At 34.5% G+C, this 21685-nt stretch overlaps 1 protein-coding gene across 1 annotated transcript; it reads right to left on the bottom strand.

Moving 5' to 3' along the window:
- Positions 1–316: 316 nt before the first annotated feature.
- LOC144469992 (mitochondrial sodium/calcium exchanger protein) lies at positions 317–21685 on the bottom strand. Its single transcript, XM_078180749.1, has 9 exons — positions 21620–21685; positions 21355–21571; positions 17727–18065; positions 12064–12144; positions 7641–7760; positions 4199–4525; positions 2672–2790; positions 2046–2199; positions 317–687 (listed from the first exon to the last, which is right to left on the bottom strand). Exons 1-9 carry the CDS (start codon positions 21683–21685, stop codon positions 317–319), a joined length of 1794 nt encoding a protein of 597 aa, XP_078036875.1.

Genomic DNA, 21685 nt, shown 5'->3' with positions numbered 1-21685 from the left:
ATATGTTTGAGGTAGATGTTTATCGGAGACAGCAATTATTTGCAGAAAATGTATATAATATTTTGAAAATAGTGCAAATAAAATTTCATTTTAATCCGAATGACTAATATTTAATTAATTTTTACTTCTAGTCAACATCTAGTCAATATAGACAAATTTATGTATATTATGATCATTATGGACAAATTTACTTATATTATGAACATTATGGACTATCCATTGCAACAATTTAGCGTTTATTAAAATTACAAGCTCCGTCACACTTCCGCATTTAACGTTGCACGTATACAAAATTGTCAACAGTTCGCCGACAAGATTATTCGATATTATCTTCCGGCCGATGATCAGTGCCTAAAGGATGGATTAATTTGAACTCGCTCAAGAACTGAATCATTATGAACGCGAAATACAGCGTGTAGAGTAGGTAGCCGTAGGATCGGCGTGCCACGGATCCGGTGACGTTCACGTAAATAATGGTCGTCAGTAATGAGCAGAGCAGGAAAGCGAAGCAACCGGGCGCCATGTCGCTCATTCTCATACGCGTGCGGTGATTGGGATGCTTCGCCGCGTCTATGCCGTAAGTTAGGCCTAATCCCAAAAGTGTATTAAACATCGGTCCGCCGAAACAGGCCGCGTATCCCATCCGCGGGTATCCCTGTTTAGCTATGGCGATGTTTGATATCATATCTGTAAGCAGATTTCGCCACGTATTAATTACTGGTTAACGACCGAACGGGGCCGTGTGTTATTTAGACACCCGCGTGCTAGTCGTCCGGTCATTATACGCGTAATGTTACCATCGAAATGCCGCGTCAATTCGACGGCGATGGGTAGAGGGATTGAGCAGCGATCGCGCCGATTCCACCATGGAAATAGTAATCAGGGGAATAGTTGCCGATATCGGTTTCTTTACCCTTTCGTTACGGGCGCCGATTATAGTCGGCGTTCACTTCACTTCATGTATGTACGGGTTCCGACTATAATCGGCATAATAATGTATTTTTAGCGGCATAGTGTAATACTATTTAAACATAATATACGTGATATAATAGGTACAGTATAATGCAATAGTGTACAATGCAATATACAATGCAATCCGTAATACAATATACAAGACAATATACAATTCAATATACAGTATACAACACAGTATACGTTACAATATCCACTATAATATATACCATACAATATAAAATACAATAGAAAAATTCAATAAAAAATACAATATATAATACAGTATACGATACACTATACATTACAATATAGAATATAATGTATACTACATTACACAATGCAATATATGATGCAATACATACTGCAATATACAATACAATATACAATGCAATATATGATGCAATACATACTGCAATATACAGTACAATATATAGTATAATATACACTACAATATAAAATGTACAATATAATATACACTACAGTATATAAATTACAGTAAACAATACAGTATACATTGTAATATAGAATGCAATATACACTACAATATTGTACATATAATATAATATAGGACTATAAATCACCCGTTTCGAGACGTACTTACCGTCGTAACGAAAGGGTTAAATCGTGCTCAATTTAAAATTCCCTTAAGATTGAATTCTGACAGAAATCGACGACATCTCTTAACTCGTAGTTCTTATAGTAAATTTAATAATTCCTAATATGATATTTTGGAAAACAGATTTAAGCTTGTTTAATTATTAACCCCTTGCGCTACGACTCCTTTCACGCTTAGCAAGGATTAGCATTTATTTGTCCTTAATACCGTCCTTAATAGGACGAGATCATTTTTGTTTCACCTATTGTCTTTATTCCATTTCTATTTTTTAATAACAGAATAATTCCTTTTTATTTCTATATAGAAATTAAATTCTAATTTATTAAAGAATTAATAATATATTTGGTAGATCTCGAATAGAATCTTTGTCACGCCTCCGAATCGTTATTGTAATGCAAAGGGTTAATAACGTCACTTCCAAATACAAGTGAAAGAATTGAAAGGGCACAGTAATTGGCGGAACCGCCTTACTCACCTCCGACGCTGTTGCCCCAAGCGAGAAACGTGATGCCAAGCATGGCGTCCGATATACTGAACGCATATCCGACGCATTGGAGGACCGACATCACCTCGCAGGCCAGCAAGTAGACGGTCAGCATGGCGGTGCCGAATCCAAAAAACGCGAAAGCCTGGAATTAATCGGTCGGCGGGGTCGTTAGGATCGCGCACGATTATGCCAGAGACACGTTGGCTTTTTAACCGTTTCGCTCCGAGAGCCGCATATACGCGGCGTCCAAATGATGTGTATAGAAGTGCCATCTTATATTACTTATAATTTTGCATTTTAATAATTTTGTATTTTGATAATTTTGTTTTTTAATTATTTTTTATTTTGATAATTTTGTATTTTCATAATTTTTTATTTTAACCCTCCTAGTACCGAACAACGATATATCGTTGTTGGCTATTGTTGGAAAGATAGTTTCCTCAATATTTTTATTAAACAAATTTTATTTCCTAAATTACTATAAATTAATATAATCCCAAAATCCCCCAAATTACCCAAAATCACCAAAAATCCGCTAAAATCACCTACTGCCGTAGCGAAAGAGTTAAAAGGTCATTGAGAATGGCGCCGGGGAAAGGGAAGAGAGTACTCACGTTGTGATACTTCGGTACACGGTGCTCGTCGGTTATAAGAAACACAATTACGCCGGTTACCGTGCCGGCGACGAGGAATATCAGGACAATTGGAATCGGGCCAATATGGCCGTGCCAGACTGCGAAAGAAGGGTGAAAATTAGAGGACGGTTAAATTGACTAATCGGATCGTTTCGGCGCTGTGTTTGCCCTATAATGGCCCGGCGGAGACTCGCCTAAATTTTCGCCGTTCTATATTCTCGCGATATCGATGCCATAGTCTGCGACGGATTTTAATAAATGCTGTTCGTGACATTTTATTTTGCTAGTTTTAGATGATCAATTTTCTAACATATTTAATGCTGACAATCAGTCACTAAAACGTTAACATAGTTAAAGCAATTTAAATAATTAAAGCGCAACTAGAAAATTAATATTTATCATAGGGGGTGGGGTTAGTCAAATTCAGTTTGTTCAAATATGTCGCAATAAAAATGAATTTTCAAAATTAGAAATTAGTGTCACCCTTATTTGACAATTATTCTTTTTGCTGTTATTAATAGTGTTATTTCTATTGTTAAAATTGTATATTAGTGTTGTGTGTAAAGCGAAAAAAAATTACTGTTCATTTTTTATTTATTTCAAGCTGTATTAATTTAAATGTAAATTATATAATCAGATATTAATACCTGTAGTTCAATCAATTAAATTAATTCAGTATGGTGGGTATAGTATAGTATAGCATAGTATAATGAGATTGAATTGATAAATTATCAAGTTATATTACATTACCTGAATAACAAAATGTAATTAGTATCAACTAAATTCAAATAAAAACCACATATTATATAATTAAAAAATCCTACTTTTAATGCATCAAATTCTGTCTTAATTAAACCAACGTTAACTTTAAATAAAATTAACACAGCCCAGAATAAAATTGAATTAATAAAGTTTGGAAATGAATTACATTAATTTGGCAGCTAAATAAAGACAGTAATAAATATAAATAAAAGATGGCATACAAATGAAAAGAATTTAATTAATAAAGCTTGGAAATGAATTACATTAATTTGGCAGCTAATTAAAGACAGTAATAAATACAAATAAAAGACTACATAAAAATACAAATAAACAGCATAATGTAACAAATTTCATTTTATTTAAACTATCATCAGCGTTAAATTAAGTGACTGTAGCTCAACATTCGATTAAATTAATACAGCTTGACATTAAATCACTATCGAACTAATACAAAAAAGGAGTAGTAATGCACATTTGAAGTAATGCACCTTAAAAGTAATGCACCGTTTCTAACGCGCCGATCGCACTAAATGAAAAGGCGGAAATTTCGAATAATTTGTTGCGAGTATAACGCCGGGTAATTTGTAAATTAAACAGGAGAGAGGAAAAAAAAAAGGAGCTCGGTCGCTCGTATTTCATCGCGGCTGAAAATCTGTCCGGGGCCGCGAGCCCCCCCGAGCTTTTATTAGTGGCCGCGATTTATAACCGGCAGTCGTAGAAGTCGCAACAATTAATACGACTAACCGTTTAACAGAAACAATGCGAACGTCGGTGTCACACACAGCTGGAAGCAATTTAGCAGCTTGGACCAGCCTTTCTTTGCGGCAGTCGTGTTCACAAGCGGGATAAATAATTGTAACACGAACATCGCCGGTGCGCGGATAATTAAAATGAATTTGAAAATCCAGTTCGCGTTCGCCCAGTCCTCCTCGCCTATCGGTGTAATGTCGAAGAGAAATTCTCGAAATAGTCCGACTGGTCTGTTAGCTTCTTCCGGACTCGGTGATTCGTCCACGATTTGGGATTTACGTCGCAGCTCTTCTCTTTTTCGCTCTGTAGCTAGCGCTACATCTGATAAAGAATTATGGTTAACGGTAATTACAGTTGAAAATTATTAATTTGGTAAACAATTGCTATTAATTGTAGCTCTAGTTAAAAATTATTAGATATTCTTTAATTAATTAATAGTTAGCTTATTAAATAATAGCAATTAACTGCAGCTCTAGTTGAAAATTATTAGGCATCTTTTAATTACTTAATAGTTAGCTTATTAAATAATTGCAATTAATTGTAGCTCTAGTTGAAAATTAATACATAAATTTAGTTGATTAGTTTATTACGTAATTACAGTTAATTATAGGTTTAGTTGAAAATTATTAATTAAATAGAATAACGAATTGCAGATAATAGTCACTCTAGTTGGAAATTATTAGTATCTCTAGATAATAGTATCTCTAGTCGGAAATTATAAATTACACCTGATAAATTTATATTATAGTAAATATTATACTACACCTGATAAATTTATATTACAGTAAATATTATAGTAGACCTAATAAATTTATATTATAGTAAATATTATAGTAGACCTAATAAATTTATATTATAGTAAATATTAAAGTACACCTGATAAACCTAATTTATAATAAAATTACTTTACAATCATCAACTACTTCTGATAAATAATTTCGAATTACCAATAACTCCAGTAACCATAACTATCAGTTACACTTAATAAAAATATTCAATTAATACCAACTTCTAAATAATCAACAATTTCACAATTTCGACCTCTAAGAATTAATTTCAAAAAATATGTAAAACAGAATTTCCGCATAATTGAATAAACGTATACCCTAGTTACGATAACGTCGTTAACATCGTCTTATCCGTGCACCGTTTTTCACCGTTGAACAAGGAATACACAAATCGTTTATATTTCCATTACGAGGGATTGCCATCCACTTCCCGAGGAACTCGTCAACTTAAGAAAATGAACGATCTATAATAAAGACAGTCCGCGAACTTCCCCCCGCGAAGTTTTATTAAGAAAAGTTAGCCTTTTGAAGATCACAGTGCGTGGTCGAAGTGGCGAGTGTAAAATTCATGGGAATGAGACGTTCGACTTTTTAATGAATTTTCAGGGACCGATCGTGGGAACGGGATCTTTAGAGCTAGTTTATTATGTTGTCGCGAAAATTATTTATCCCTACGACGTGTATGTTTAAACCATTCCCAAGGGACTTAGTTTACTTCAGAAAACAGAGGGACAATTATGTTATTATAAGAGACAACTAAGGGTCTTAGTTAACTTGTATTATAATTAATGTATATTGTATTATGTTAGGTGATCATTCATGGGAACAGGATTCGTTTGCCACGCAAGCTTTGAAATTGTTACCCTCCGTACCATAAGTGTTTGCCATCCGCTTCCCAAAGGACCGGTTTACCTAAGGAAATGAAGGGCCTCTAATAAAGAGAGTCCGCAAACATCTCTAAGAAATAACGCTAACAAAAATAAAGGGCCGATCGCGGAAACATAATTGGTAGCTAAGTATGTATGTATTCTCGCAGATCGTCAACCTCTGCTTCATAAATGTTTACCATTCCCTTTCCAAAGGACCGGTTCACTTAAGAAAATGAAGCATCTCCGATATAAAGACATCCCACAAACGTTTGCAAAAAAAGTATCGCCAGCAAAAATTCTACACGAATCGCGAAGGCATAATTGGTAGCTAAGTATCTAACCTCAAAGATTGTCAGTCTCTGCTGCATAAGTGTTTGCCATGCCATTTTCAAAGGACGAGTTCACTTATGAAAATGAAGGACCCTTAATGAGGGTACTCCATAAACTACCCTAAGAAGTATCGCCAAGAAAAGCACAGGGTGAATCGTGGTGACATAATAGCATGTACCCTAAAAAATTGTTAACCTCTGCGTCAGAACTGTTTACCATCCCCATTTCGAAGGACCAATTCACTTAAGGAAATGAAAGACCACGAATAAAGATACTTTATTGTCATCTTTAGGGAGCATCGTCAACAAATGTTGGAGATCAATCGTCGTAGCATGATTGGTAGCTAAGTATGTTTTCTAGAAATAGTCTAAAGTTTGTATTATGTAATTTATTTATGAAAATTAAGGATTTATAGCTGAGATACTGCAGAAACTACCTCAAGTATCATCAAGAAATATGCAAGATGGAGTCTAGAAACATAATAGTTAACTTAGTACTTATCCTAAAAAATTGTTAAAATTATTAACATTAATCTATCGTTCAAATAAGTGGTATAAACCATTTCAAAAATTCTAGAAAGTTTATATAAATAATATTCCGTAACTCATAGAAGGAAATACATATTAGTCGCTTTTTAATACTAAAAGTATGATAGCTAGCTTAGTATGTATCTTATAATATTCTTTAAAAAGAATATTAAAAACTCTAAACTTTCTTATATAATAATAATAATTTCTCGTTTCACAATGATTGAAGTCACGAAGCTGCATTAGAAATTGTTGAATTAATTTACTTATTCGGGCACAGACCATTACAAGAATCCTAGAAAATTTAAATAAACAGTATCCCTAAATTCTTAAAAGGCAAACACATATTAGTTGCTTTTAGATCTGAACAGGTTTAGTAATAACAAAATGGAGGACCTCTAATGAAACTACTCCACAAACTTCCCTAAAAAGTATCATCAAGAAAAACGCAAGATAAATCCTAGAAACATAATAATTAGCTTATTATATATCCTTAAAAATTGATAAAGTTATTAACAATAAACCTACCGGGTCAAATAACTGTTTTCGCATGTCTTGTTTCTCAATTATTGAAGCATTAAAATAATATTAAAGCACTAAAAACTGTTGAATTAATTTACTTATTCATACACAAACTCCTACAAAAATCCCAAAAAATTTAAACAAATAATATCCCTTAAATCGTAAAAGTCGCTTCTAAACCTCGGCGCATTTAGTGTTAACAAAATGAACGACCCCTAATGAAAATACTCCAGAAACTTCCCCGAAGAAGTATCATCTCGAAAAGTTAGCCCCTCGAAGATCACGGGGTCTTCGAAGAGGCGAGTGCGCAAGATTCGCGTTGAACGAGACGTTCGGTTCTAATTTAATGAATTTTTTGGTCGGGTCGGGCGATCAATCGTGTGAAACAGGATTCGCGTACCTAGCTTAGTCCGTAGACCATATGCGCGCGGCCTCAGGGGGATCCTGGGAATCGTGGCCACGTCGTCGTTCGCCAAGTAAGCGCGCAGGACGTCTGCATCCGATACACTTGGGATCCTGTCTGGAAAAAAAGTACGTAAGGAAGTGTTCGGAAGGGGCAAGGAGGATCGATAGCTGCAGCGGCGCGGGCAACTCTTTTGTCCTTAGACCCCGGTCGCCCTCTCGAAAATACTTTTACTCTTTTCCGCGAGCGGGACGCCTAATGATTGACTTCTCTTGCATACTAACCGTGGAAAATGAAGAAAAAAGGGGCGACCGTGAGGTAGCAGAGAGCGAGGGAAAGAGATAGATAGATAGATAGAGAGAGAGAAAAAGAGATAGATGGATAAAGAGAGAAAGAGAGAGGGAAAGGGAGAGAGGGGGAGAGAGTGGAAAAGAAAACAAGCAAGCTGGAAAGGGCCGGAACAGGGAAAACCCCGGCGCGTTCTGCATGTCAAACAGACGCTCGAAGCATTCGAACGTAAGTACTTTACTCTTTGTCGTTTTATCGACACAAAGAGGGAGTGCTTCTGCTCCTAATGAACTGCAGTTACGGATGCTTTCGGCTAAGCGGGACGCTACGTTCCCCACATTCGTATCGCTGTACAATGAAGTCGTAAATGCAGCTGCGAGAACGCAAACCCGAAGTCAATGTCACGAGTTTACTTAAATGCCCGCGCCGCTGACATTTCGTGAATAGGTAAACGGGCTGCTGCATCCTTGCCGCAGTCAAATTTTCGGCGAAACGTATAGACGGAAATATGACTCGGAATCGTTTGTGGAACAATAAAGGATAATTTGGGAATATTCGTTTTAGTTAGAATATATAATGAGTAGGGATGGGGCGAGATAGATTTTTGGAGTGGTTTGTACCTTATCGTGTAATGCAGAATTTGGTGAATGTTATTTTTAGTGGTAAAATAGTATTTCCAGGTATATTTAATTATGTTATATTAATATATAATTGTTTCGGAATATGTTATTATAAGTATTTATTTACTATTTTATTATATTGTATTTATCTTCTGTTTACCATTTTAAAAATCTATTTGATGACGGTGACTAATGACTAGAAATTATGCATTGTTGACATGACTGAAATAATGATTATTATATTATAATGATAGTACGTCATTAGTGAAGTGCAACTTCATGCATTTGTGACAAAAATGAGTAGATTAAATGCAAAACACTGACAATACTATAAAAATTTAATGACTCCATTATATAATTTATAACTCATTAAAATTATTCGAAATTATCGTTTCTTGCAATGAATGCCCTTTTTTTATTAAGATTCTAATTCTAGTCATTAGTCATTAAAAAACTGCGGATTTTATGCATTTATGACGAAAGAGAGCATTTTCAATCTAAAAGAGTAGAAAGATTAAAATACTTTTCAATATAACAATATTATTAAAAAAGAAAGATTTTTATTTTAAATTCTTGTTTCTAAATTTTTATTTCATAATACGCAGTCTATGAATCGGTAATCCATAATTGGGAAACAAATGATTTATTCAACGTTTATTAAAATTAACAGTATATGCCATAATATCTGTTAATTGTTAATCATGATTACTGGATTACTTGGCAATTGCAATAATTTATCGTATACGTGATTCCATGTTGGTTATAATCGTGAATTATTAATCAGAAATATGACTCGACGTTGGTTATAATTAAATTGTGGTTCTTTGCGCAAAATAAAAATTATGACCATCGTTCATATCAAAATTATTTAGTCGTGCTTTTCATAAATGTATAAAACCTTCAGTATAATTGTTACTTGTAATACATATAATGTACATTATTATATTATATATTATTATCGTAATTATTATATAGATTAATACTGTATATAATACATATATATTAATACGTGTATAATATTACATATATATTAATTATATACAATTATAGAAATTTTAAGATATAATTCTTGGAAATGAGAAATTATTAATATAATTGCTATGATTATTAATATATAATTATAATTGCTATAATTATTAATATACAATTATTTCTCATTTCCAAGAATTATATCTTAAAATCTCAATTCTAAAAGAAATTTTGTTTTACTAATTAGAAGATTCATCTCAAGAAGATACAAAATAATACAAAAATAAACATTTCCTTTTACTTTCTTCACTACCACAAATACATAAAAATCTTGAATCTGTGGATCCTTATGGAGTACCTCGTTTCCAAGGGTTATTTCTTAAAAACTCAATTCAGAAAGTATTCTGTTTCGCTAATTAGAAGTTTCCTGCCGAGAAAAAAAAAATGGTAAAATAATCAAAAAGCGAACGCTTCATTTTTCTCTGTAAACTGCGCCATAAACGCATAAAGATCTCGGATCTGTGGATCTTTGCGCGATACCTCATTCCCAAGGATCGTTTCTCGTGAACTCAATTCAGAAAGGATTCCGTTTTACTAATTATAAGTTTCGTCCTGGAAAGAGATAAGACAACGATAATAAAAAGAAAGTAAACTATCTTTCTCCCACTTCCACCTACTATTAGGTTGGTAGGAAAATAAATCTCGGTTTACAAAATATATCTTCAAATCGACATATGAGCCGCCCAGTGCACACATCGATTAACTCCACTTTTTGAAAAATCTTAAATTTAAGTGTCAAAGCACTTGGTATAGTCATAACTTTTTATATTTATAATAACTTTCCTGAATAATAAAGATTAACACCATTAAACGGCAAAATTTTTTTTTTCTTTTTTCCTTTTTAGCTATTCTTTCTTGATAATTTTATACATTAAATAATATTAATTTTATACATTAAATTATACGTTAAATGAAAGCTATATCTGTATTTATTCATTCTACATTATATGTATATGTGAATCTATGTTATAACAGGAATTTTAAAAATCAATGTACATCATTTCATCGCGTTTCTCGACTTTTTGTTTTATGGAGTTAGTTGATGTGTGCACTGAACGGCTCATATCACAAATTGGAATCAATTTTTTTAATTAAAATGAAATCCATTGGAAACTACACATTTTTGCCAATAAATTTACAGTTTGTTAATTCCAGCAGCGTAAAATTCTGTATTTCTGGAATTGATAAATTCTTCGAACGCAGTTTCAGCAGCAGCTTGGTTGGCGAATATGTTCCCTTGCAAGTAGTGGTCGAGATTTTTGAAGAAGTGGTAATCGGTTGGCGACAGATCCGGGGAATATGCTGGATGGGACAGGATTTCATATCCCAATTCGTTCAACTTTTGTAGCGTTAATTGTGCGACGTATGGTCGAACGACGATTCTTTCGGTCTACGCTTAACTCATGCGGCACCCACTTGTCGAGCTTCTTCGACTTTCCCAGCTGTCTCAGGTGGTCGATAACTGTTGGATGGCTTTACATCTAACTTCTGCGCAAGTTGTCGAACCGTTGTTCGTGGATCAGCTTCAACTAGCGCCTTCAGTTGGTCATTGTCGACGAGAGAAGAACGTCCACGACCATCTTCATCTTCGAGGCTCGTGTCTCCGTTTCGAAATTTTTTGAACCAACCCTGCACCATGGGTTCATTTATGGCATCTTCTCCAAATGCATTGTCGATATAACGAGTCGCAATTGCAGCTTTGCGACCCAGTTTATATCGATACAAGAATATTACACAAACTTGCTTGGTATCCATTGCGAAGCTAATAACTTGAAGTGACCACAAATTAACAGTCAAAACAAAACCATACCTATCGGCATGCAGCACGTCATCTGCACTGTAAAATGACATCGGAATGTGAACAGAATAAAGTGAACTGTTATCCCAAAACGCGCGTCAAAGTTCGAAAGTTCGAAAACCGACATTAATTTCTTACCAACCTAATAATTTGCCAACACGTGAATGATCGGTAAGCCGTCGTTGCTAACGCTGATCGATCGACGCCACCCTCCCCGGATCGATTGGTTAATCAACCGCGGCAACTAATCCGGCGAAGAAGCGCGCAACGAGTCCGATTTATCGTTCAATTTATACGGCGTAACTCTCGCAGAAAACGATACAGCAGACTTTCTAATTAAAGCATAACCATCCGTTGCTGTTACCGTTCGGAATTTCTATCCAATTTCATACCTCTCATTTCCAGGAATAATATTACACCGCGGCCCGGCGTTAAAGCCCCGCAATTAAATTAGGCCGGGGTGGAGTAAGGGGGGGGGGGGGGGGGGGGGGGTCGCGGGCAAAGTTATTCTTTCAAATGAATTTCCCGAGGAAATCGGTATAAAGCATTTTTATCGTGCGGAAACGCGGGAAGCCTTCCTTCCGGTTAAGATTTCGACCGCGTGCCCCATTGGCTCCGCCCCTAACCAAACCTCTACCCCACCCCCGCCCCTATAATGGCAAAACCCGTGAAAAAGAAAACCCACTTTTCAGCTGTTCGTCTCTGGTCTCGTGTATCTGCATCAACACCACCACCGCGATGAAGATTACGTAGCATAACAGGAAACCTGCAACAGAAAACCGAACCTGTAGTTCGCTTTTACGTTTCGCCGTGCTCCCGGTGTTTCCGTAACCCCGCGCTCCTTCCATCAATCATGAACCAACGTCTGTAGTCGTCTTTGTGATCTAGGATTTTTCGTTTAGTTTGTAATTATACGGTGGGGCGCGATATTGAGTTTGCGCTTTTATAATTGTGCAAGTTTTAGCAATCACTCGAATTTTTCTGTAAACGTTTGTGGGACTAGAGCATTTTAGAATGACTCGAATAATTTTTATTAAGGTTGTTATTAGTTGCAATAGAAAATATAATGATATGATAAATTTAAATGTAATGATATCGTAAATATAAGTATAATAATATAATAAATATAAATACAGTAATGTAGTAAATATAAATATAATAATACAATAAGTATGAATGTAATAATGTAGTAAATATAAATATATTAAATATAAATATAGTAATATAATAGGTATAAATATAATAAAATAGTAAATATAAATGTTATAATATAGTATAATAATTGAGCCCGTATCTTATGCTTGAAAGCTTCTTTGTACCTTGCGCAGTTAGCGAATTAGACAATAAAACAAAAAATAGCCGAACACATACGTCAAAGTTAATTTTCACCCCCATAACATGAATTTACGCGGAAAAAAGGTCTCTTTTGATCATAAACGTCCAACATTCGACTGTCGAACATGAATCGCAGCAAAATATTAGGGTTCACCCTATATATTATGGGACACCCTTATATTTTATGAGACACCCTAATATAATAATCGTGCCTGTAACTTTAGTTTGAAGACTTCTTTCTATCTTCTTCAATCAGCGAATAATAACAATAAACCAAAAAACAGCCGCCGGGGTTAATTTCCACTCCATAAACTGAATTTTCACGAGAAAAAAAGATTTCTCTTTTTCACATAAATGTCGAGCGTCGAGCACGAATCGCAGCAAATTGCGTCGATTAAAAATGATCGAGGCCGGTTCGTTAATTAAGCGGCTTGTTCCTTCGGCATCGTAGCTGTCAATGACTCGCATAAATCGCGTTCTATAGTCCAATACCGGTGAAAAAAATCCGAATGTCCATTCATCAGCCGCATATCGGCCGAACAATTTCACCCCGTTCGCCGCGTTTCTTCTGCATCGAACGCTTAGCGCGGAAAAGTCGGCGGAGGGACGACGTTTAATTGACCGCGCGGCCTTCCCAAATGGATTTTAATTGTTTCGCCGGACTGCTTTAATTGTTATCCCACTATCGAAATTTTCTTTCATCGATCCCCCTCGACTGAAACGGCTCGCCGGGTCGGTTTTTTTCAGAAGCTTTCCACAGGGCAGGAATTTCGACGGCTGTGCGCTGGTCGCGACGGCAGATTGCGAGAAACGCAACGGCGGAAAGATCGCGGCTTCGTTTAATTAAATTCAGCCCCGGAGTTATTGTTATTGCCGAATTAAACCGTTCCGCTTATGGCTTGCCCCGCGGACGAAACTTTTCATTTTCGTCATGCACAACATACAGTCAGCCCTATAAGTATTCGTACCCTCGTTGCTTATATGAGAAATCTGTTTGAAATCAAGGGATGCAATAAACTTTTGCAATAAACTTTTTATTATCTTGTTTAATATTGTTGGATGTGACGGAAGAGGCAAAGTTTGGGGAAAGCCTAATACAGAACTAGAATTAAGAAATGTATAACCAACTCAAATTCAATATATTTTTGTTATTAGTTAATTAATTTTGTTATAATCTGCTATAAATAAACTTTATACATGTGTTCGATCATAATAAAAAGTTATTGCTAAATCTTACACGCGTCCCTTGATTTCAACAAATTTCTCTTACAAGCAACGAGGGTACGAATATTTATGGAACTGACTGTATATTCGATTCCATGCGCATTATTCGTGGTGCGCGCCGGGGCCGTAGCGTTTTTCGAGTAATTTCGTGCCGAATGGCGGGGACCTCATTTCCGCCGCGCTGTACCCCCCGATGAAACGAATTTCATTTAAAGTCCGCGGGTATAATGTTTCAAAAGGTTTATATCTATCTTTGAAGTTGCCGGCGGGCCCGCCCGCACCCGTTTGAAATCCTGCGGCCAGGAAAAACTGCGCGCACGCGGCTATATGAATGCTTTGACAAGTCGCTGCTACCGCGTTGAAAAGGTGAATGTCGTTTTGCTGGGATTATCCCCTGGTTGTCTTGGATTTTGAGAGCGGAGAAATTAGAGGGGGTCTACGGCGACCGGACGCGTTTTATGTGTTCGGAAAATACGGGAAAACGACATAGTTTTATCGTAAGTCGAAACTAGATTCGCTTCTTAATCTGTTGTGGGTGGAATTTTGTGCATTTATCGTGTAACTAAGCAGACAGAAAACAGAATGAAAATTTGATCTTTTTAAATTCGAAGTTACAATGTTCTTTACTAAATCGAAAGAAACTTTTATGAATTATTTAATGAATAAAGATTGAACGTCGAAACTTTTTGATAGAATTCAGCGAAAATTATAAATGAGAGATGAAAATCGAGATATTAGATATTCTTGTTACATAAATATTATAATCCCACTAATTAGATTTACAATAACAGTAAAAAATGCATTTTTAAAACAAAAGTAGAATAATTGTAAATTACCTAAAATAATATTTTATTTGGTCAAGCATACAATAAAAAATATAAGAAAAGTGGTGAAAGATCTCAATATATCCACCCTTGTCATTGTTATAAAATAAACGTCGATCACTTTTAAAGCTCGGTAAGATTAATACTAACCCTTTATGATCGTATTAAGTTTTATACATAGGTGTCATGCTAGTCGAAATTAATTTCCATAGAACGAGCAGTAAATTGAATAGAAAAGAAACACTATTTTTTCAAGTTAAGATATATGTAACACAAAATGTGTTTTAATTTACTGGAAAAATACAAATAGAGATAAAAGTAATAAATTAACAGCTTTGGTGGCTGATCGTAGATATATAATAGCAAAGGGTTAAATTAGTTGTGATTATTAATATATCTTTTCTACGATATTATTATAATATTTTTTATTAGTGCAGAATGATGATGCACTCTACGCAGTCATTGTTACCACGAAGGTGATCGATGTCGACCATCGATCGATTTGTTTCACGTAACGAGCTGCCGAGAAGACTCGATTTCTACTGTGATTAGGTATCGAACATCGAAGGGGAAACTTCTGCTCTAGTCAGATCCTCGGGGACCCATGCATCCTGGGCTTTTAATCCTTGGACACCGGATGCGCCATTAGGTCATTGGATGTGGGCCAAAATTACCGACAATGCACACGTCTGCCCTAAAATTTAGACACTTTACGCTATTAAAATAAAATGTAATTTTTTAACGAATATTTCGCGCGAAGTAGTACAGGAATTCGTTGAAAAATATTACCGAACGTTTAATCAATCTTAAATGACATTGTTCATATTTTTAAGGATATTGTTCATTTTTCTTTTTAACAAGATTGGGGATTATTTGAATTGTTTCGAATAAATATCTGAGATAAGTTATATTATATAATTTTGTATTTCGAATATTTCTTTGTAATTAGAATTAATGTTTAACCGTTTGCAGCAACGTGTCAGGCTCGTTATTAAGATTTCGAAGATAATTCATTAAATATAGATGTTATTCAACATTTTTCTAAATCGAAATGAAATTCCAGTTATTTATTAAAAATATTTAAATATTAAGTCAAAGGATATAGCGTAATTAACACTATACAGCAACTGTTTCTAAAAATACTTGATAAGGTAGAAACGAATATAAAAAGATTAAACATTGATCAAAGGATAGAAATAAAAATAAAAAGATTGAAAATTGATCAAAATGTACAAATAGAATTAAAAAGATTAAAAATTGATTAAAACGTATGAAGAGAAATAAAAAGATTAAAAATTGATTAAAAGGTAGAAATAGAAATAAAATGATTGAAAATTAATGAAAAGATAGGAAATGAATCGATAACGAACGAACAAGTGAAAATCTCATCTACCTGCATTAATCTGACAGAAGCTTAATTCCTGTCGCCATGTTGAGATTAGCCGACTACCGGAGCGAGCGCTTACGCGCCTTTGCCTCTGTACTGTGCGCCGTACAGAGGTAAAGTGCCGACAAGAGTCCTGACAAGAGTGTTTTTCCAAACAGAGATTTCGTTGAGGAAAACTAAATTTTCCTTGCAAGTTCTCCTCGGGCCACTTTCCTGCTAGAGAGCTACACCTTCTAATTCCGCGGGAGCCTTTCCAAAAGGTCGGAGCCTTCACTTCCGCCGCGCGCGAGGGGTTTATGATACGCGCCAATTGCTATTAAGGCGCGGGACGAACGCGGAACGCTCTTTTTCGGAATTAGGATTTCGAGTTCCCTTGACGATAAATAGAGGGAACGAAACTGAACGAGACTGAGAATAGTAACTCTTAGAATAGTAATTCATAGTAATGAAATGAACATTTAATTTGGTATTGAAATTATACGATGGATATTTATTAACAGTTTATTTATTGGATTCTCAACTAATTACTATGAATTACTATGAGATGATCATTTAATTTAACATTAAAGCTGTAGCTCGATATTTGTCAACAGTTTATTTATTAGATTTTCAACTAATTACTATGAATTACTATGAGATGATCATTTAATTTGGAATTAGAGTTATATGCAGGATATTTGTTAGCAGTTTATTTATCAGACTCTCCACGCTTTATTTTCCAGTGCCGACGATATTCCAACACATTCGTTGCATTACGAAGGAAATTATTCTCTTTCGCATGGTTTTTTTTATGAAATTATCAACTACCGACTTTCGACTTCAAGTAGATTATCAATAATATTGATATTTATTTTTTATTTGGTGAAATTGATAATCAAATAAATAGGCAAATCAATCGGTCAAATAAATAGTTAAATAACTTAAATAAATAAGTAACATGTTCCCTAAAATAATATTTCAAATAGTGTTATGTTGAAAATAATTACTGGCATAAGTTGTTATGTAAAAAAGTATTTATGATTGTTTTATTTGAAGTGTGATAGTAGCTATGGAAACAATAACTAATAATGGAAATATTGTAATAAGTAATAGATAAAATAATATAATAAGTAATAGTTAAAATGATATAATATGTAATGGTTAAAGTAATGTAATAAGTAATGATTAAAATAATACAGCAACTAATAGTTAAAATAGTATAATAAGTAATAGTTAAAATAATATAACAAGTACTAGTTAAAACAGTACAGCAAACGTCAATTAAAATAATTAACAATTAATTAAAACAAAACATAGTAACATGTTATCCAGAATAATATATCAAATAAAATTATTTCTCAAGAAATTTTATCTAAATTAATTACTAGCACAAGAAGTTATTTGAAACAGCATTCTTACTAAAATTATTAAAAAAGTTCTAGCATAAAAATAATTACAAAATAGAACAACAAATGACCTGAAATAATATCGTTGGAAACGTGACAATGTCCGACCGTGGCACCGCATGATTTCGCGTGTGGGTGAAAATGCCGGGGCCGTAACAGGGAAGTCTAGCTACATGTACTATAGCGCACGTACTTATTGCCTCCCAGAGTTGGATAGTCTCGTCCCGGACGACATAGCTAATCCAGCACACGGACAGCATGTAAAAACAGGCGTCCCTCATGAGCGGCTTCAGGCTGACCCGAAACGGCTTGACGACCGCGATGGACCCGGCGATGATCGCCGTGACGAAGACACCGGCGCCGATTAGTTCCGTGAACATGATGATCCCTTCGTCGCTGCCGGATACGATCGACGTAAAGATGTCAGGGGCACCGTTGCCGAACGCCAGTATCGTCACCCCGGCTATGTTCTCCGACAATTGCAGGATCTCGGCTATCACCTCCAGCGACGGGCAGAAGCTGCGTCGACGGACGAAATGGTAACGCGATTATGGCATGTGCTGATTTTTCGATATGCAAGATAGCATGTGCTATATGCAAGAAGAATTAGTTTAACTTAATTACAACATTTTCTATTTCGAAGCTCTGACGGCAAAAGTTACGTATGTGGATAAATTGTGTAACAATATAATTATATTTCAATAATATAAATATTTAATAGTTTTATAAATAAAATTTATTAATTAAAATATTTTAGTTTTTAGAGAGTCCTAAATGGGGATCGTGGAAGGTTATTTGAATAAATAATAATTAGAAGAAATTGTTTGTTATTGTATGAATTATTATATACTATATATTCTAAATTATATATTTATCTATAATATTTAATTATAATATGGAAACTGAACTAAAAAAATATCATGTTTCGTATATAATAATTTTGTCGCGTCCAACTTACTCAAAATAAGTGGGCAGAGAACATCGATATATTTGGTTAACATTAAACATGCCATTTTAGTGATAATAGTAAACTCACTCAATTGCACTATAATTATAGCTAATGGAAAAAGACGAATTAAATTGTTTCTAATATGTTGACATTAAGACTACCCCATGTAATTTTCAGAATAAATTGTTTAAACATTGTCTAGTCAGCTAAACTAATGTTTAAATAGTAATGTTTAAATATTTTCTTACAATTAATATAATTTTATTATTCAGTTTACTCGTCGATTGATCGTACTATCATTGCAAAGAATTTTTCTGTTAAAAAAACTTCCCAATCAATTTTGCAGACAAGCAAAATTAGTGCCTTTTCGATCACGCCGACGATTCGGCAATAGCAAGAATATTATTACCGGTAACAGGTGCTCAAGTTTCCCTGAAATTACCGCGAACTGTCAGAGAACGGTGCACTCGTGGTATTATTATCGCCAACATGCTCGACTTTTATTAGGGTAGGCAGCGTCTATCCGCCGCGTTGCGGGAAACGTTTCTTTTTTAATGACGGGCATAAAACTCGTTCGGCCGTCCGGATTAAAGTTGAATCGGTCCCGCCGTGAGGATACGCCGATTCTCACGCACCGGATGAACCATCATTCACCCTTTACCGAACACAATTCCGCAGTAAAAGACTTTACGCGACGTGTCGCCCGTACCTCTGGCAGCAGCTCCCCCCCCTTTTTTTATGGGAGATCATAGACATCTGATTCTTGCAATAGCCGTATTATTAACAAGCACTCTCTCCCCGGTTCACCTTACTTTTTCATCGCCGCCGGATGAAACGCGTATCTAAACACTAAATCTACCGTCAACGGTTTCATGTGTTTCGCGTTACGTTTTTTTTCAGGACGATAAAGATCTTCTCTAGCGCGACACGATTGAATTTTCCAAGAGCGGGATGAATAGTTTACTTGAATACCGATCCATAGGCAATTTATATGCTATACTGTTTGTTGTGAAAACTGATAAGAAATTATATATTATTATAATAATTCGAGAATATTGATAGGGATTTAATATATTGGTTTGAGAGAATTAGTAAAGATTTAGAGATTATTAATTAGTAGAGATTTTAATAGTAATTCGAGAAAATTAGTAGGAATTTAATAATTGTAACTATATAGAATTAATGAGAATTTGACATAGTAGTTCTAGAAAATTAATAGAGAATTAATATAGTGGCTCTAGAAAGTGATTAGAGATTAGAAAATTGGTTTCAATTTAATATAGTGGCTTTAGAAAATTAGTAAGAATTTAATATAGTAGCTCTAGAATATTACTAAAGATTTAATATAGGAGCTCTAGAAAATTAGTAGGGATTGAACTTAGTAGCTATAGACATTTAGTAAAAATTCAACATAATAACACTTGAAAATTAGTAATGATTTAATACAGCACATCTAAAAGAACAATGATTTAATTTACTATATTTAAAAAAATGGATAATATTGAATCTACTGCCTTTAAAAACTATTATGGATTTCGTTTAATATCATTAAAAAATTATTAAGGATTTAATATAGAGCCTCTAAAAAATTATCAATTATTTCATCTAGTCTAATTTCATGCATGAATATACGTTCTGTTATTCAAATGTTCTATTATGTATGTGATTGTATTGTAGCTTTATTATAATTACAGTGTAATTGTAATATTAATTGTAACACAATTGAATTGTAATAATATTACAATTGGAATATAATTCTCGTAAAATTGTACTGTATAGTAACTGCAATATAATTCTGCCATAATTGCATTGCAATTGCATTTAATTGTATTATAATTGCAACATAATCGTATTGTAATTGCATTATAATTGTATCATATTTAAATTAATATTTAAATTCGTGAAAACCAAATAAATTCGAACTTCCGATTCCCATATCGCAACAAAACAACGGATTCAGCGTTAAGCATACAACCGCATAATCATTAAATGAATCTGCAAAACTGTTTGACACGCCATTTTCCGCAATGATATAGCGGACACTAAATTTTTTGTACGTAAAACAGAAAATCCGAAAAATAACGACGCCGCGCGGAGAGGTGCGAATTTACGGTTTTATCTCGCGTTCTTTTTTTTTTAAAGCATTCGCTTCATTAAACAATAGTGTATACTAAATTTTTACAAAAACCAGAAAATCCCCAAAGTAACGATTCCGCACGGAGATGCGAATTTACGATTGTGCGCCACGGCGTCGGGGGTGGGGGGTTAGTTTATACAAACTGAAACCCGGGCGCAGTGGCGCGGAAAATAAAATTCTTGCGGTTTCCAATTTCTTGGATCCTTTGTATACAGATACGCATTTTAGAAAATTTGTCTAGCGTGCTTTTTTAAATATAATCACTAGATCGTGGTTTCTGCAAGTTTGTTATTATAAAAAACGAATGGTCGAAATATAAATTGCTTACAATATTGGACCGTTCTAAATATGGTGCATTGTTTTCCATTTAGAATGCCAAGTGGTATAGATTATTGAAATCTTTGGGTATAGATCAATAGATTATAGATACAGAGATTATAGATCAATAGATCATAGATCAGTAGATTATAGATCAATAGATTATAGATCAATAGATTATAGACTATAGGCCATAGACTCTAGACTATAGACTATACATAGACTATTGATTATAGATTATACATCATACATCATGTATCGTATATTATATATTATATTAAAATTTAGATATAAAAGTATACAAAATTTTTGCATCTTCTAAAATGCATATTTGCATTTTGTAACCGAAGTTAGAGTTGCATTTTGGCCATTTTTCGCCAACATAATACTCTAAATAATAATTCACGGCCACTTACAAGTTGTCCGCCGTGGATCCTAGTACCAGGAACATGTACAGTAGCCATAATATCATGAGTATCAATCCAAACGCGAAGAAAGCCATGTTTTCTGAATTGAAGTGGCAAAAGAGGATCGAAGTGTACTGAAACACCGAATCCGTGGTGCAGTCGTGGGTGTTTCGCACCCATTCACAGCGATCCGCGGCAGGTATCTGCCAAACGTAAGAGCAATCATCCTGCGACAACACACCATCGAAATTAGTGACAATTTTTGTTACAATTACCGGTTGTACTTGTTTATAATTAACCGTACAAATCGTCGTTTTATTATTATTAACTGCACAACTCAT

Source organism: Augochlora pura, chromosome 5 (assembly GCF_028453695.1).
Source record: "Augochlora pura isolate Apur16 chromosome 5, APUR_v2.2.1, whole genome shotgun sequence".
NCBI lineage: Eukaryota > Metazoa > Arthropoda > Insecta > Hymenoptera > Halictidae > Augochlora > Augochlora pura.
This window is presented reverse-complemented; position numbering and strand designations above follow the sequence as displayed.

Coding starts and splice junctions, on each gene's coding strand:
- LOC144469992 (XM_078180749.1), bottom strand. CDS start 21,685: ATGAGTTGTGCAGTTAATAATAATAAAACGACGATTTGTACGGTTAAT. Junction 2,200..2,671: donor GTGTACCGAAGTATCACAAC/GTGAGTACTCTC, acceptor GATTAATTCCAG/GCTTTCGCGTTTTTTGGATT. Junction 688..2,045: donor TTGGGGCAACAGCGTCGGAG/GTGAGTAAGGCG, acceptor ATCTGCTTACAG/ATATGATATCAAACATCGCC.